General features: G+C 34.4%; 1 protein-coding gene across 1 annotated transcript; it reads right to left on the bottom strand.

Moving 5' to 3' along the window:
* Positions 1-18,262: 18,262 nt before the first annotated feature.
* On the bottom strand, positions 18,263-19,629 carry LOC128992966 (zinc finger protein 513-like). Its single transcript, XM_054416714.1, has 3 exons — positions 19,588-19,629; positions 19,266-19,448; positions 18,263-18,821 (listed from the first exon to the last, which is right to left on the bottom strand). Exons 1-3 carry the CDS (start codon positions 19,627-19,629, stop codon positions 18,735-18,737), a joined length of 312 nt encoding a protein of 103 aa, XP_054272689.1. The 3' UTR covers positions 18,263-18,734.
* Between the last annotated feature and the right edge of the window lie 277 nt (positions 19,630-19,906).

The following is a 19,906-nucleotide window of genomic DNA, read 5'->3' as shown; positions in this document are numbered from 1 at the left end:
TCACTTGAAATAGCAAATGAGAAGCTAACTTCGCCAAACCCATCATGCTTGGTAATCAGTGAAACCAATAACTACATGTTCCATTAGTTATTTAGGCCTACACTTCGTCTGTAACAATAATGTGGAACAGTTAATAGTTGATAGTTGGTAATCTATCAGTTAAATGAATCCAACTATTTACGTGTTCAAACTAAGTCAATGATGTAACTTGCTCGTTTATCAAATAATTAGGTAAACTATTCTTCGGCCAAAAGTATTTATTAAAAGCCACCAACCCAATAAATCTATACTATTATATAAAAATCTAATGGTGTCTGTCTGTATGTGTGTTACTAATAGGTGCAAAAACTACTGAACCAACTTGGCTAAAAGTTTACAAAAATATAGTTACCATATCAAGGACCATTATAGGACTATTCAAATTTCGATACTGGCCGTAGGCTTTGCCCCTTTGGCTTTAAAAGTTCTGAGGCGAAGATTTTAAAAGTAAATATTGATTGGTCTCCATGACTGCGATGAGAACACTAACAATGTTTGTTTACATTTGCTTTGACATTTAAATGTAAACAAGAAGAACTGCTAAACTGCATATTTCACAATTTCAGACAGCTGATACAAAGAAATTAAATATAATATCTTCCATAACTATGATGTAGGTTTATTTTAATCTAACCTTTTATCATGGATTATTTATTCTAAAACTATGTCAATGATTATATAAAAAAAATATTCTATAACCGTTGCTGTATCAACTCCTCGTATCAACTCCGGCTCTGCTTTGGATTTTTTTAAAGCGTCTAAGCTATGAAAATAATGCTATTGATATGATTTCATGGAAACAGTATGAACAATAAAATGTATAGATGTTTTATATGAATTTGGAGGCTACTTTAAATAAATTCTAACTGCTTAACATGTGTTAGATTACTTAACATAACTTGCACATCACATTGTTTTTTATATGTATATTTAGGTAAATTAAGTTATTGTGTTTTGCTAAACCTCTTCTTAAGTTAAACTAAAGAATATAATCAATAACTAAATTGTAAGTCGTTGATTTTTTTTTTTATCTGTTGTATATGTGTAAATATAATTAATTATCAAATGGTAATACAAAATACTCTTATTTTATCTTAACATAGCTTTCAGTTCACATTTTCACATTTACTTTATTTGATAAATTTATTATTTGTGTTTTGCTACACCACTGATTAAATTAAACCAAGGAAAATATCATAAAACTAAGCAGTAGCATAGACTAACCAACACAAGTAGACTTCTCATCCCATTGTAAATTTTGAAGCACGTTTTTCGTGTCTAGTTCATGTACGTGACACAAAGGCGCTAGTGTCGATGAAACTTTGTTTCCGTTATTTTAGGGTTAATTTCTTGATTTGTGCTTTACTGTTTGGTTATATAACTAGGGGACAAGTTATTGTTTATGATTAGATCGTATTATTTGGTTAAACGAGGTTTTAAATGGCTGTAATAACGGGAAACAAATTGTAAACAAAACACGACCTCTACATAAACCGTACATGAACTAACAATAAAATTGTCTTCAGCTGTTCCATAAGGATGAGAAATCTACTAAGGGAGTATGTTTTATCTATGGCAGTAGCCTACACAGTGTTCTTTTGTTTCTAAAATCAATGAAATATCTGTTACTATGTTTACTATGGTAAGTGTGAAAATGTAAAGGCAATGGACGATGGAACTGATTAAAAGAACTGGTTTGTATATTATGTTGATATTTTTGTAGAGTAGAATCAGAGATGCAATGAAACATATACTGTATTTGCTATTACATTTTTTAGTCCTTGATGCTCTGATAATCATATTAGTTTTGTCTGCTGTCTTTAATGCTAAATTATTTTATTTTTTTTATTATTTGTTGTACCAATAGATATAGTTTCTTTAATATTTCAAGAGAATGTATTGATAAGGCACAGCAATATTTCTGAAGTTTATAACAGCTTACTTAGTTTTGCTAATGATTTATTGTGAGTGAAGAAACTGGAGATGGAAGGATTTGTGATTTAAGAAGAGTGAAATAAAAAAAATGTTCATTTAAATTGAATAATTAGTAGAAACTTCAAAATTGAAATTTAAAATGTCAATACAGTAATAAATAAAAAGATATGTAATTAAGGGAGATGAAATTGTGGTATCCACTACTTACCAGATTTAAAACTCATAACTTAAACGTTTCTATTAAGGCCAGAAAAGTTGAATTTTGTTTCTAAAAGCGTTGGCGGATGTGTAACTATTATAAGCAAAAGAAGTAAAGATTAAAATGTTTCTATGTTGTGTCCTCTTCCCGTTGCAAAGCACGGGTACAACAGCTAGTATAGCTATAAGTTATTCAATACGTTTGTCGAGTTTGCAAAGGATTTGGTCAATATCAGCTCACTCAACCGTGCGGGCGTGAAACGCACAACGAATCACACATCAGATTGCCTTATACTATTAGAATTCATTTTCCAAAATCAATGGTAGTCCTACCGGTCAGAGGGAAATTTAGTTGTACTGTATTTGTTGGCAACACTGCATTTCCAGACAGTCTGCGGAAGGAAGGCAGGAGACGACCTTGCCAATGTTGCCGCTGTTGCTGTTCGAAGACCATAGCCAGCCCGCGGTAGCCTGTCTCTGACTCAGTGACTCATGCCACCACTTCAGTCCTCTCTCTTCGCCCGCGGACACCGCAGTCTACGGAATTATCCGACACCATTAAAGATAATGACAAACCGACAAACCCCTCAGGACAACGGGAATGGGTGTCAATGGGGTATTGTACAGTCGAGTAATCATTTCAACGCGTTAGCCTCGTGGTGGTGTTTAGTGTTGTAGACGAATTTGTAACCAGTGAGTTTTTAACTGTATTCAAGATATGGTTAGCAGGAAGTGTGTATGAATGGGCCAATGTAGTGAAATCACTCGGGAGCAGAAAATTATCCAAACAGTCACTCCAATGCCATTCCACTCGGTTTCAAATAATTTCTAGAGAAAGTTTAAGATGAAATATGCCCACTAAGTTTAATTATTCACGACAATTGCTTCATATTTCGTTCGGTCAACAAACAGAAAGTAGTTCAAAACCTCACTAACTCGACAATGTTGAGAAGTAAACAAGCTTCAGAGTATCTTATAAACAATCTTGAGCCGTCCTTAAAAAGTTCAAAGTTGAATGCACTAGTGAAAATACACAGATGAATTACTGAATCATTATTCAAATTATAGGTTTGCTTTTGTGACGGATTGAATATTTTATAAGAAGGGAAGATGCAGAAACTTGATTAAACTAATTAGTAAGAAACACCAAGATGAAAGGGAACGCCCGAAGAAGACGTGGAAATATGAGGTAGAAAATACTTATTAATGTTAAACACACGCATAAGGTTGGGAAAGTGGAGGCGTATGTGACGAAAATGTACAACTAATTCCTACTGAGTTTTTCAATCGACACAGTTTGTGTAGTAAATAAATAATGTTTACCTGTGATCTGGATCTACCGAGAATGTATTTAGAACACAAAAGAAGATACTTCTAAACCTTTTGAAAGTCCCGTTGCCGCTGAGAAGGATGTTGTGTGTTGTATTGTGGTTACACGGACGGTAAGTTTGATTAACTAATGCTGCAGGCCCGTCCGGTGATCGGTGTCCCCTACACCACTACGGAAGTCGGGGTGTGGTGGTAGTGACTCACCCTCTCATATGTTTAACCACAAGCCGTGTGTTACTAAATCAAATATATTGAGAATACATTGGGTCTGTTGCAGTCCTATTAGTTATCAATAAGAAAATATTCCTATGACGTCGACACACCAAGGTGCCGGTGCGTATTTTTAAGCCGAAGATGGATGATGAGCGTTCAATGAATGAGAAGGCAGTTTTGTTACTGACTTAGATCAGCTGGTTTTGCCAGGACCATTTATTTCAAGCACAATGGTCAAGGGCAGCAGCTGCATGATGAGACATCCGCAGATTGCCTTTCTCTGTGATACATCCAGAGAGCACAGGTGCTCTCTGGATACAACGATACAACCAAACAGCTGATTACACCATGTATACTCATGCACTCATGCATACTGCGACGTGCAAAATGAATGTTTGGTTGTGAGGACTGATTCAGACTAAACAAAGTATAGGTACTGTATTCTTGCCCTTGGACTACAGTGCGAAGTTTAATTGTGCACTTTGCTATGGATTTACAATCAATTTTAACCAAATAAACTGATTTTATGATAAAAATTGTAATACAAAGAGTGGAGCACAGATCTTAAAATCTATCGAGACAACATCAACAAATAAAAACATGTTTCAGATTTCGCGATCGGAAGAATTCTACTTGTTCCATTTCAAGTCAACGATTTAACATCAGCGTTAGTTTGCCTGAGTCAACTTCCCTTTAATTACACCAACTCATTGCATTTCGAGCCATTACTTTTTGTAGTTAAATTTAAACTTGACTTTTTGTTTTACTACATTTCCAAAGAAAAGTTTGGATTTGTGAAAGAACTAGTTGGGAAATGTTAAAACATAACAAAAAGGGTAGTGAGTCTGCATCCTGACCTTGACAACGGTGTGCGTGCGTCCTGCCCGTGTATTTAATAGGCCTATTTAAAGTTTTATTCGTTTTTCGTAATGTTTTCGTCCCGTCCGTGTGTGTGTGTTTGTGTATGTACTTTTAGTAGGAAACAATGACAAGGATTTCACCATCCAACTGCAACGTTTTGACAATGGCCGATGATACAAGCCGAAACATGTAAACGACCTTCAATTAAAATGAGCTGTTTGTCGGATTTATAAGGTATGTAACCTATTTATTATATTGAATACAACAGCTCAGGAGCTAGAATGGAAATGAATTTTAAAAAGGGTAGTTTTTACAGTTGACTCCCGATTATCCGACACGCACAGTACCGGGAGTGGTCGGATAGCCTAAACATCGGAATACTAAAGAATAATACCGTCAACCGGGGTTAGATTGACCCCTTTTTTGATGTTTTTGTTGATTAATTTTTGTTTATATTGATTAATATTCACAATATATTTTTTTAAATGGTATACAGGTACTGTGTGAATACCTTCCAGTAATTATTTTGTTTTTTATGGTCATATGTTAGTCATAAAAAAAAATAATAAAAGGGGTCAATGTTACCCCGTGTCTTGGGGTGACATTGACCCCCTACATTTATTATATTAAAATTATACATAATAAAGCACTGGGGTCAATGTTACTAGTGTACAATGAAACTTTGACCCCTGTAAAAGGGGTTTTTTTGTTCTTAAGAACAATAGAGTGGTAACAACATCAAGGAGTGAACATAACAATTTTTTTATGAACACACCCAGGCTATAATGACGGAATAGATCCAATTAGCATTTTTTTCTCTCAAAATCACATTATTAGGATGTAACACCAAGGAAAAACATCAAAACTACAAGTTATTAAAGACTAAAATCATTAAATTTCCTTTACTCAAACCCTTCCAAAAAGTTCTAGAAAATTTTGCGCCCATCAGATTCCAGAGTTCCAGGCAACTAATCAGATCTACAGATGGGGCAGAATAGAAAACACATAGTTTTCTTTTAGATGTAAATTTCCCCCATAGTTAGTGTCAACAGAATTAAGTCACATTACTTCAACAAACTGTTAATATTTTTAACTTAACAGGCAAAGACCTGGTTAAAGTGTTGTTTTCCTCGCTTTACATAGATTGCTTTTACCTCAACTTCATAGATAAAAATAAAACAATTATAAATCAATATTTTTAGTAGGTCTATCACATTATATACATATATCAGTTAAATTAAATATACCAGAATCAATAAAAATGATGTGTAATTAGTAACTTGGAATTATAACGAGGGGTCAAAGTTATCTGAAGGCAAAAAAATTCAGGGGTCAATGTTACAAGGCCTTAGAAAATAATAATAAATTTGTTAATTTTTCTTTATTTACTTGTAATAAGTGCTCAGATATTCCTAAAAACATATATATTTTACCATATAAAATCCTGGCAGTGCCAGAACCAACAGTTTTTGCTGGGCTGAAAAAGTTTTTTGTTATGAAATTATACAGCTGTTTTGTAGATGATTGTATTATAATATTTTTTTATTGTTATAAAACTAATTTCTGCTAAATATTAATTGTTTTCAAATTGCTGCCAAACTACTGTAATTTATCATATTTTTTATTTTCAATTTATTTATAACCTACTATTTAAAAAAGCATATAATACAAATAATTGACCCCGGGGTCAATGTTACCCCTGGGGGGTCAGAATTACCCCGCTTGACGGTAGGTACTTTCCTGTTAAAGGGAATATTCATTATTATCGATGATTTATTTTCGATATATCGATATTTTTGTTTTACTTCACGATTGGTATTCCTTCTGTTTATATATCTTCAAACGCATTACAAATTAAGAACTAACCTTTTTTAGGCCTATATATTGGATTAGGACATGAAACTATTCTAAACTAACCGAACATAACTAGCCAAACTTGCTCTATAGGCTAAGTTACCGTTTCAAAATTCCATTTGATAACAGAAAATGCATATGGGGAATAGGCTATCAAACGGAATTTTGAAATGTTACAGCAAGTTTGGTTGGTTAGGTTAGTTTAGAACAGTTTCATTTCAATATATATATATTTTTTTTAATTGTTTGTTGATACAGTGGTTGATATTGAACAATATTTATTTACTCTATCCTATATCGTACTTGTCAGCTGATATGTTCCAATTTGTTACTATCAATATATCGGATGGAAAACAAAAATATCGATATATCGAAAATATATCATCGATAATAATGAATGTTCCCTTTAACAGGAAAGTATCGAAAAGTATAAAATTTAACCTGTAATCTATGAAAGCCAACTTTTTTTATTGTAGAGAGATATTCGCTTAAAATGATTAACAAAATTTCACCAACAACCCTCCAAAACGTCTGTTTCGCCACTTATAAATATTTAACATTATGGAAATGTGCTAAAAGCGCGTTCGTTCAATATGCTTTTCTCCACAATTCGTACACGTTGGTACTGAAATTAGTAGAAAATAAAATTGTAGGTTAATTGCTTTAATGTTATACCTTTGACTATCCAATAGTCAATGGTTATAGGTACTTTAATAAATCTAGAGAACCGTCAAAGATTTGACGTATTTCCTCCCATATTAGCTTTGTTGTCCTGTACATCAGCTCATTTTTAAACGTAACCAAACAAGAACCCCCCATCAAAAAAGATTCTGAATTAATTTATAAACACGAATGGCTAACATATGTATAGGTTTTGTACAAATTAATTACTTTTGGACGAATCCTTTCACATCTTTTAAAAGTTATGGCATAAATTTAAACATACATATACATGCACCATGTGAGTACATTCAATACCATACAGTTATAGCCTCAACGTACCTATATTGAAGACTGTAGGAAAAAAATGCTTTGAAAATCAATGATATTTTAGAAGGTAGTAGACCATAGCTACATACTACTGCGACCAAAGAATAAATACCCCCGCCGCAGCAAACGTGCAGACTAAGCAAATATCCATTAGGTTTTATATTTATTCCAAAAATTGTTCAGTAAGTTGAAACGTCAAGAGTAGTATACATTTTTCTTTTCAAAAGCCAAATGCAGCCGGCGCACAGTACAGAACAATTAATCACACCATCTGTTATATATTTGCACCGCTGTCACATACATGAGTGATGTTCTATAAATCCTAGAACCACAGTCAGGCAAATGTCCATTTGTTGAATACTCTGGATTTGTATATAAATCTCTCTAATTGTTTAAGGGCCTTTGGTGAATGTGAAGCCACAGAATAAAAAGTTGCAACTCTTCATCTGTGCAAAAGTTGCTCATCTGTGGTGAAACTAGGCAAGTATTGATTTTTGACGTTTTTTTTAGACGCATTTTTAAAGTGGCCTTTAAAACTCATGCCCCTGACATTAGAGTATAATATAGGCCTACACCACCTTTAGTAAAACATTTATATCTTAATCATTATTTGAAAAATCTCCAGATTATTACAATTAATATGGATGATGATATTTGGACGCATCCGCATCGGTATATTGCCAGGAGTGCGGCGAACCTTGATCTTTGGTACTAAAAAACAGTTACCCTACAACCGTAGTTAAATAAAATATCTACTATAGTTAAAATCTAAGAAACCACAACAGAATCGTTACATTACGAACGTTCTAGTATATAGCACGAATACTAGAATCAGAACGTCACCGCGGTTCATAAAGTCAGAATCGTTTATGCTTCGAAACTGGACCCATACCTACGTTATTAATCACTGGGATTTCTATAAACGACCCAGACTTTAGTCAGTAACAAATCGAGTCATCTAATTCATTACAACCTCATATTCAACCAAAAATACGCATCCTATTAACTGTGTCAGTATGGTAGAAAGAAATCTAGTCAACGTGATACAAAGAACGAAGTGCGTCGTTCAAAATGTTTGCTCACGACTCGACATTCTCAATTGAATTAGAACGGTGTTTTAATGCGTTTCGTTGTTTTGCGACCATACCAGGGACAAAGTCTCCGCGACGGCACAAGAAAGTTTTCGTTTTGCTCATCGACGTGGACGACTGTTGTGCTTCGTTAACTACGGTAAAGCTGGGTTTTCCTAGACGCGGAGTCGGCCAGCGGAGAGCGGACAACGGAGAGCGGACTCAGCTTGTCTTAGGTAATTTAATGTTACTGTTTTCCTAGCAGCGGAGCGGAATGCCATGTTAATTTCAATTCCGCTCTCCGTTGTCCGCTCTCCGCTGGCCGACTCCGCGTCTAGGAAAACCCAGCTTTACCTGATGAAGTTCATCGAAATGCAACTGACATGGTCGGCATAGTCCGTCTATGGCTAGTTGAGTTATTATACGTTCATGGCTGGTTCTTTTGTATAATTGACTGAATAGTAGACTTTTCGCCCTATTGGAAATTTAAGGGTTGTTATGATGGCCTTAACTGTCACTAAACGCCCCTCTATTATTTTCAAAGAACCCCTTTAGGTACCGGTAGGTACCCTCTGTCTCCATCGTAGTTTTTATTTTACTCTCTTGTAATGAAACTAAAAAAGGACAAAAGTAGCAAAAGCAGTAGTTTACTCCAGATCGTTCTAGAAGGTCTCAATAAACTTAAAAACTACAATAAGAAATTATGACACACTCTGAAATGGTTTATTGATTCAAAATACGAATAAAACCTGCACATATAGGACCGATAACCTTACTTTTGCTACAACCACAGAAAACATACTTAGAATGTTTTCTGTGCTACAACCCACGAGCAATTCGGTCCAGTAGTATGGCCAGGCTAGTTGTTACAAGTTTTACAAAAGCTTATTTTTAAGTATTATTAGATTCATTTTTTAGAAGATCAAATAAAGGAATAATAAACTTTCCAGGCACTTGGGAAAATATAACAGTTAATTAACATTCATTTAACACAACCTGTATGTAAATCGGTCCCAATAGAACTCCAGATCTCACTCTTAATAGACTTAAATTTTACGCCATGTTAAATTGTCAATAGAGATTTTTATTTCCGTTTTATAACATTTGGTCCAGTAGGCTAATATCTGAAGTAGAAGAAAAATGGGTAAATATACAGACAATTGCCTTTCATTTGGTACCAACCGCATGTAAATCGGTGGCGTGTCTGTTGTAAGCTTAAAAATTTACCCCATGTTAAATCTCCATAAGAAAAGTTAATTTTTATTTAGGTTCAGTTCCTAGAGGTCGCCCCGTTGTCGAAAACTTGGCCAAAAATATGTAAATGTACGGACTTCTATTTTCACCCCACACTGTAAAATAACATGTGATTGGAATTTGTTTGGATTTTCTGTTTATATTTTGTTGTTATTTTGTCACCAGCATTCCAAACCATAAGGCCCATACCGGTATTCATTATTTAATTTTCAAATTAATTTTTCGTGCTTATTTTTGAGCCTATTTTAACGTGTAAAGGGATTCTGCACATATACAGGAAAATATCTTTAATTTGGTACCAATCACGTGCAATTTGGTCCAGTAGTATAGTCAGATGATAGGTTTTGCAAAAGTTTTAGCGAATTTCCCTATAGGGAAGTAGCTATTACCGTAGGTGGCACGGTAAGACCTAGACCCGGGACCGATTTACTTTTTCATTTTGATGTCCCCAGAGGCCAAAAACACCATTCGTTCAAATTTTTATATATGTATATATATATATATAGACTTATATATATATATATATATATATATATATATATATATATATATATATACGTCCGTGAACGCGATAACTTGAGTAATTTTTGTCCGATTTTGATGAAATTCGGTTTAAAGGTGTAAAGCGGGATAAACTTGAATGAGTTCGCGAACCAGCACGATCGGACCATGGGAACGGGGCTTTACGGGGGGTTTTATGGGGTAAAAATTGGTTTTTCTCACTTTTGACCCTCAAAACACAGAATTACCCGATTTCTCTTTAGACCTTTTTAAAGAGCTTAAAAAAACAAATAATTTAGTATATAAAAGTATTTTTGTTCGATTATTAGTAACGGAGAAAATTAAAAAAATTGTAAATTTAAAATTCCCATGTTATTCTTATGGAGAATATTGTCAAATGTTGTAGTTTGCTTGTTTATGGATATATTTAGATCAAACTTGGCAAATTTATTTATTTTGAACTAAGCTATCAATATTTTACTCAAAAACACACTTTATTAGTTTCCTTGTTAAAATATATTTAACTGAAAATCAATTCAGACAAATGGAAATTCGCTTAGTCGGCAGGTTTGCTGCGGCGGGGGTATTTTACTATAAGATTGATATCCTTTATTCTATGGATTCCAGGAAAAATTCAACGCTCGAACCTAACTACGAAAATAAACTAAAATTTTACAATGCTAAAAAACTGTCAGAAAGATCTTGACCCCACCAGTTGGAATTTTTCAGTAAATAAATACAGATGAATGAATTCGGTTTACAATGACAACAAAATCTAGGTTCAACCACCGAGATGGCATGCGTCAGGAATTCCCTGACCTATCTAACAAAAGCAATCAGCTGGTAAAACACTTACATTTATTTAGGGCTCCTTAGTGATGTAATACACAATTCACAACACAAAACTTCCCACACAATACACAAACACTACACCAAACACAACGTTATGTTCGCGACGCCAACCGCCAACCAAACTAACTGTCGATGTTTTTCAAACCGCGACAGACGACAGATTATCTCGTCTGCGGCTGGTAGTGTCGTTTGACGGCGGCAGTAGTGCCACCGTAGACGAAGGAAATATCCCTTGTGTATATAATGGGGAAATTCAGCATTCGACTATGATTATACTATACTATTACTCACTGTATCTACAGCGTAGTATGTTTTCTGTGATCACAGAGTCATAGTGAAAAAAGTGGGCCTACAGCATCCAGTACCGACGTTTGTTAAAATGACCACAAATTATATAGTACCGTACTTGCAGTCCAATTATGTACTGTATTTTAAATCGATTTAAAAAGTACTGCAAATTTAGACAAAATGATGTATGTAGCCATCGATTAAACATGCAAGATACTCCCGCTCACAACAAGTCATTCCATTAGGTTAACTTGGTAAAAATGTTAGTGTATTCGACAGAAATTAGTAATTTAGATCAGCACAATCTTAGGTGGCTCACATCAACTACAACAATTTTTATTACAAACTGAAAAAACAAATTTACACTGGATATAATGTCTTGTTGTATCAATAACAGCCAATGATATTGTGTTGTAAAAAATTAAGAAAGAATATTATTACATATTGAAATCAGAACTCTAGAGATTAAAGGTACTGTACCAACCATCAACAACCCCATATGTTGCACAGAACTAATAAAAACTTAAAATTTGCATATGTTTTAGAGTTTTTCGTTTATTTGGGTAACAGACAACTTGTCTTTATAAATTTAAATACTTTTATCATTGACATGTATATATAAATAATTGGCGTTATATTTTCTGTAACACTATGCAGTAGTTTAGGTGGCAAAAATAAAAACATAGACCTAGTATTACACAAAATGTAACCCTATGCTGCAAAGAGCCGAGTAACTAATTTTTGATCAAATTAATCGTGCTTGATTATAAATCAGTTGGAAGCTTAGCCTCCTTCCCATTGTCAGAAAATACTAAAAAAATGGTTTCTTAATCAAAACCAGCCCTTGCTCATAGCTGCATAACTGGAAATAGAATAGTGGAAAGGTAAACTTTTAACACATTTTTTAAGTATAACAAAATATTTATTAAATATGCATAACAAACTAGAGGCTTAGAGCATATTCATTTTATACAATTCTGAGTTACCTACTGTAATATGGTATTGAACTTAAAATACAACAATAAAATATTCCAACTCCGCGATTTTACTACTTGCGAATATTGAACTCAATTTATGATATGTGAATATTGAGAGACGTAAAAGTGGGTATATGTTTGTATGGTTGGTATGGTTTATGCTAGAATTCATTAGAGATTTTTAACTTTTTAATTATGGCACAAATCCCTGTAACCATTCAAATCTATGCAACAGAGCGAGTGCATCATTTTTTACATAGGCAAAATTATATTAAGCCAGCTGTTGTACCCGAGCTTTGCAACGGGAAGAGGACACGAAAAGAAACATTTTGATCAACACATCTGTTGTATAAAATAGTTACACATCCGCCAACCCTTTAAAAACAAAACTCAACCTTTATGGCCTTTATAGAAACGTTTATGGCTTTTAAATCTAGCAAGTAGTTGAAACCGTCATTTTGGTTTTGATTACTTTTAAATTTTGTGTAGGTTGATATTAGAAAAACTTACCAAATTTTCAAATAACATTTTCATTACTCCTTAACGAAAGTAACTATTTTCGATAACAGCTGATATCAATGAAAGTAGTCGTTGCCCAAGCTCTAATTTAGGGCGAGGGAAAATCGATCAGCTGATTTTCCCTCGCTCTAAATTTACTTTCCCTCGCTCTCAATTAGTTCTCCATTTATTCACTACGCGCGCCAGTGTTTTGTTACGGTTTAATTTAGTGATTTTAATCAGCTGTATGTATTTATAAAAGTTGTGTTATTCTTTTATTTTGATGTTTAAACCAAATTTATTGAGAAATATACGTAGGTTTCTTTTTAGAAGATTTTATTTTATTTTGATGTTCAATCAAATTAATTGAGAAATAATATTGTTTTAATATACTAAGGTCTGCTATTCTGTGTTTGTGTATTTTTGCGTCGTGATGAAAAGTATCGTTCATAACTCGTACCGAAAGTTATTATCCGGCACTTGCTCCATTATTCCCGTCCTCGGCTTTGCCTCGTACGGGAAAATAGCTCTCACATACTCGGCTTCGCCTCGCACGTGAAATTGGAGTTCCCTATGTTCGGCTTCGCCTCACACAAAAACTTGGGCGCGCGACGGAAAATGCCACTTTCGGTCCTAGTAATGAAATATACTATTTCACATACATGATTTATCTTCATCTTCCTTAAAAATGTATGTATATATTATATATAGGTACAGGGTTAGTAAAAAGTCTGGAGACCCCCTGTTAATTTTTTAACGGCCCATACTAGAAAAACTAAACTCGGCACAACTTATGGCATGTTATGAAGTACTATTTGGGCATAACCGCCACTTGGTGTATATCCCCAAAATGGGGGATTTTGGGGGAAACTCAAAAATTTCAAATGATGACCCCTCATTTTAAAGGTCCTGGTAAAAGAAAACCTCAACACGGTAAATTCAAAATTAAAATTTAATATACATACATTCGCAAACGCAATAACTTGGGTAATTTTTATCCGATTTATGTGAAATTTGGCTTGAAGGTTAAGGCACAGAAAACATACTACTATTACCCAGAATGCCAACCGCATGGTAAAAAGCATTAACTACGAATTGACAGGCAAAGCTCTCTCAAAACACTTAATGCTTTTTACCATGCGGTTGGCATTCTGGGTCATAGTGTTTCTGTGGTTAAGGCGGGAAAAACTTGAATGATTTTGCGGACCACCATAATCGGACTATGAGAACGGGGTGTTATGGGGATAAAAATTGGTTTTACTCATTTGACCCTCAAAATATAAAATTTCTAAATTTATCTTGACACCATTTCAAAGAGTTGAAAAAAAAAAACAGTTTATTACACATTAGTTATTTATTTATTTATATTGGAGTCTTTTGTGCGGTTATTAGTTACGGAGAAAATTGAATAAATTATAAATTTAAAATTCCCATGGAGAATAAGTAAACTGTTGTAGTTTGATGTTTATGGATAAATTTTGGTAAAACTTGGCAAATTTATTTATTTGATATTTTGATATTTGACTAAGCTATTCCAATTTTACAAAAAAAAAATAGTTATTTGTGCAACTAGTGAGAAAAGTGAGCAATTGACTCACTCGAGAGAAATCCTTACTCACGAGCCGTAGGCGAGTGAGGAATGGTTTCTCGAGTGAGTCAATTGTACTTTGAACTCGAGTTGCACATTATACTTTTCCTACAGTTACCATAAAACAAATAAATTGGTGAAGAAACATAACCTATTTTTACACAGAAGTGAACTTTTAATATAACATTTAACGTGAAGTGACAAATACAACAGTACAACAGCTGACCAGCTGATTTACAGCCAGTGCTGCCAACGTATTTCGCGCGCATACGACGTTGCCTGCATGTTACGCGCTCACTATTTCGTGCATTCACGTTGCAAATCTGGAGTGAGACAAAGTAATTAGAGTGAGACAATGTTAACATTGTCTCACTGATGAGCGAATTGGCCACTTTGCTTTCTCAAATCAGTGAGAGAACATGTACATTGTTAGGTAACTGTAGGAAAACACCCTTTTTACTCTCCCTGTAGCATCAAACCTAGATAATTGTTAAACCTCATGTTATTTAAATAGATTTAAGTGAAAATCTAATACTGGAAAATTGAAATTCGCTTAGTCTGCAGGTTTACTGCGGAGAGGGGGGTATTTCTTAATTTTTACATGAAGTTTCAAAACTACTAATTATAAAATTTAAATGAAAATTTTTTTAGGTCAATCTTCTTCTAACTAGACAGTTCATGACACTAATGAAAATGAGTGAGAAAATTAAGTAAACAATACTTCAAAGCAAACAATTCAAAATGTTTACACAAAAACAAAATGACAAGTAACAAAGCCAGGGTTTGGTACAATCCTATCCAAACAAAAAAGGTGTAGAAACATAAACAAGAAAACAAATTACAAAAATGTCATAATATAACTAAACGTAAAAAAGCAACTATTAAAAATACAACTTGATCAGCATACATTACAACTAAAGTACAACAAAGCTTGAAATGACATGTGTATACCGTAGTCAAATAATAAAAAAATGCAAAGTATCTTCATCAAGTTCTTACATTTCCATTTCAGTCTTTCACATAATTTGATAAATTATAATAGGCCTAACTAATTAATTGGTAAATCACGAAATTAAAAAAAAACCCCGAAATAGAAAATTTTAGCAATAAATAAGTGCAGAAGAGGTGTTCTCACATAAAAAAAAAAAAACACACACACACAAATGGCACAAAAATCACAAGGTTAACCGAGATTGATTATCAATAAAAATACATTGCGGAAATATTGCAGACTATTAAACTTTTGAATTTTAAGTAACTTATCAAGCAATTATTTGGCATTATGCTGAGGGCTCCTGTATATAATTTTATTTGAAACATGTGCACCTGTTGATCGAAATTGAGCAATCTTCAAATACCGGTATCACAGAAGTTATTTAAAAACTAATAACAGTCATCCTCAGGGGGACGTTGAACTCAAACAGACAACAGAGTAAAAAAGCAGCCGTTCAAAGATTTCTTGAATCTGTCATTTTGAATCTTTGAACGGCTGCAATTTTTTACTCAGTTGTTATTTTGAGTTCAAATTTGCGACATTGTATCCTACTAATAAAGAAGCCCTTTGATTTGATGTGCATTTCAACCTATACATACGTTTTTGATTTTCTTCTGACTCCTAAAGGGCCGTCACCCAGAAGAGGTAGCGCATCACTGAATAATGTGTTAAAAGTAACAATGTATTAAGTTTTAAAGCTTTATTTTTAATACTTTTTGAAATATTTACCGTCCCGGGACTTATTTTCCACCCTGTATGACTCATGGTGAGTTGTCTCCACAACGCCATTCTCAATTCTCATGACAGGTCCAGGACCCTGACTCACTTGAGGAAATAATGGGTTAGAATATTGTAGGATTGTAAGAACTATGTTCCTAAAAATGTTTTAATTTAATCAATTAATTGTGGATGCCATATGACCATAGTTTCGACTATTCCGGTCCTAAAAATTGCCAGTGATGTTAAAAAAACAGAAATATCTGCTAATCAAGGCACCAAGCAAATTTGAATTTTTAACAATCGTGAAACAAATTCTTTATCTAACTTTAACAGTTTTGTGTCTGCTTTAACTGTCTACTAATCTAAAGTACTATTACTCTAAAACTTAAGTTGTATGGATTGGATACCAAAGTAGACATTTCATTACCAGATTGTGTTCTTGAGTATGAAAATAGGAGATTTGCTCATACCAGCAAGAATTTGCATTTGTAGCCAAGCCACAGAGAAGTAGTATGGACAGGGGAAAAGAAAAGAAAATACCCCCGCCGCAGCAAAACTGCAGACTAAGCGAATTTCCATTTGCCTGATTGGATTTACACTAAAATGCCTCCTTAAAAATATCACATTTATTCCATAAATAGAATTAGTTTAACGAGTACTTAGGTTTGCTGCAACAGGGAGGGTAAAAAAGTGTTTTTTGTTGTAAAATGTTAATATTTATTAAGAAATGAATGTATTTTCTAAATTTGATCAAAATATGTTCATAAACAAGTAAACTACAACAGATTACTTATTCAAAAAAAAATCTATTATATTATTAAAGTGATACAATCAAATTTTATGTAAACGGGTAAGGTCATTTACCAAATAAAAATATAGGCATATGGCACATCAAAATGAAGCTTAGAGTGTGTAGATTTGCCGAAAAGTATTGATATGGACGAATTTCCTAAGGGCTCTGCCCCACAGGCTGATTTCCAAAGGGCTACGCCTGGCATGCTTCCAATGTTTAAATGACTTAATTTAATTTAATTTAGTTAATGAAACAGCTGGTCAGTACAATGAACTGGTGTTTGTTTATTTACTCGAAAAATATGTTTGTGACGCTTTATGTAGATTGAGGAGGGTTATGTTTGGTTTTAAAGTGTGGTTGTATACGTTTAGTAAAGTATTGATTGATCTAAGTTTCACTTTTTAATTTATATAGTTAGCTACATGTGAAGAGGCTTGACTAAAATTGAAGAATTATGGTAAAACATGTCATTCATGAAGCATAAATATGAAGCAATTGATGCTATTGCTACACTAAGGCATGTTGTCATATTCTTATGACAGGTCAACGACGTCGCAGCAGGTATTCAGGTATTCAGGTATGGATCTATTAACATCAAAAGTAGGGGTTTGAAAGTAAGTAGGTTTACGATTTTAAATTAGTTTAAATTTTCAAACTAAATCATAGAGTTGTACTTTAAAACACACATCAGCACCACTTTCATAGCTCTCTAGGTCACATTTTCTTCCCGTTGCAAAGTACGGGTATAGCATCATGTTACATTATAATTTAAAATTTTAAAGTTTTTTGGAATTTTCTCCGTAACCATTAGGCGCATAATAAAGCTTCAATATACTAAATTATTTGTTTTTCTAAGCTACAAAATGGCTTGGAAAAATATGAGAAATTTTGTGTTTTTAGGGTCAAAAATGGGAAAAACCTATTTTTACCCCATAAGACCCCGTCCTATAGTCCAATCTTGCTAGTTCACGAACTCGTTTGAATAAATGTAGGTTTACACGGTTATACCAAATTTCATTAAAAATCGGATCATTTTTGCTTGAGTTATCGTGCTAACAGACACACACACACACATGATATTATGATATATGAATTTGAACGGATGGTGTTTTTGGCCTCTTGGGACCTCAAAACGGAAATGAAAATCGGTCCTGGGTCCAGGTCTTACCATGAGTACTATGGTAATAGCTTATTCTCTATATAGGAAATTTGCAAAGACAAAAAAAAATAAGAAGAGAAACAAGGTAGGAGTGTTGTAGAATGTTACTATTTCTAAAGTAGTAACGTTTTTAATCTGATTAGCTTCTGTAGGACAATGCTCTATTTTAAATCGCTTAAGCAATATTGTAAAAAAAAACAAAAAAAAAACTTCCTGGCTTCTGAATTAGGAACATCAGCTAAATTGTAAAGGACAGCCAACAGGGAAGGGGCGCATGTTAACTGAGTCATGCTATCTTTGAGCATTCTAAAAGTGAGTCAGCGACTGAGTCAGTAACGTGACGGGCTAGATACGAATCCGTGACAGCAATGTCTTAGGATCTTGGTGCCCGTCACTTAATTTTTCAGTTCAGTTCAACCCTCGCTGGATATGTTCTGTGCACAGGCCCCAGGCCTATAAGGGCGGGCAAAAACAAGGTTAAAGAGGCCACCTACATTTCACGTGAATTTCTTTATAGACACAACTGGGCAGAGCGATATGTCTACTTCAGTATCCACAACCAATTAATACTATCACAGCTCCAAGCTATTGCTATATTAAGAGTGTCTTCTCAGTCCGAAGCTACTGCGTTCTCGTCTGCAGTATCGTATGCTGCATTGGAGGCATGTAGTAGCCCATGGTGGGAATGTAGTTCGGCACTCTGTAAACCTGTCAAACAAATTGAATACTTTAAAACCTCCACCTAGCTAGAAAAGACAGAAATATTAGGCTAAATACTTAAGATTTGTCTTTTTATCATGGTCTGACAATTACCTCCCATCGATCACTATCTGATGTTTTGACTTTAATAGAGAGTGCCATCATCCAATCTTCCAGGTTGACTCCCGGACAGTAAGTTTCAAGTTATGTCAAGAGTAAATTTAAACCTCGGTAAACAATGTTTTCATGTGACGGTGGACACATGTTTAACATACTTAGACAAACAGTTTTTCACAGGGATCTTTTTGTTGTACAATTTTACCAAACCGAGCTACTGACAAGAGTTTAGTAAGAAAGAGATAAATAACTTGGGTGAATGGGCTTTTAAGGCCGGCTTGCCTTCATCAAATACAACAGCGATGAATCTAATATTACAAACGTTGAATCATTCACCTCCTCTTCCTCCACTTTGTACTCTGGTTCAGATGGCGGTGGCAGTGTAGGGGTGGGGGGTGACAGTCCGCCCCCGCTGTGCCGTCGCTTTACATGCTTGTTGTAGTTAGCCCAGTTGGTGAACCCTCTTCTACACTCCGCACAGTTGTAGGGTCGTTCCCCCGTATGCTGTCTCCTGTGTACCTGCACAGGCACACCATCAGACGATCAATGAAAACACAAATCATGGTTTGGTGAAAAAGGCAATTGACTCAAGAATACAGTACATTTAAAGAAATAGGAACATAAACACAAACACAGCTAACTCTTAAGCTGGGTTTACACGATGCCAGTTGGTGAGACAGTAGTCTTCTCCAATTGTCATCACGTGATGCGGGATTGTCGGAGCCCAGTCGTTCCTGGAGACAAATGAATTTCAGGGCAATTGCGAGAACAGTTGGCAAGGCAATTGGAATGAAGTGTTACAAAGCCAATAATTTCATGCTAGTCTGTTGTCTTCTGACAATTGGTCTCACCTACTGCAATCATGTAAACCCGGCTAGCAAAGAGTTCTAGCTAGGCAGTTGATGTCATACAATAAGTTCACAACACGTTAATTTTGGTATATCCTTCTTGGGGCTTCTTTTTTGAAGCAACAAGGA

The sequence above is a fragment of the Macrosteles quadrilineatus genome, unplaced genomic scaffold, assembly GCF_028750875.1.
Source record: "Macrosteles quadrilineatus isolate MER2022 unplaced genomic scaffold, UCM_ALF_1.0 Scaffold_4__1_contigs__length_99947679, whole genome shotgun sequence".
Classification (NCBI taxonomy): Eukaryota; Metazoa; Arthropoda; class Insecta; order Hemiptera; family Cicadellidae; genus Macrosteles; species Macrosteles quadrilineatus.
The sequence above is the reverse complement of the archived record's forward strand: the minus strand, read 5'-3'. Positions and strand labels throughout refer to the sequence as shown.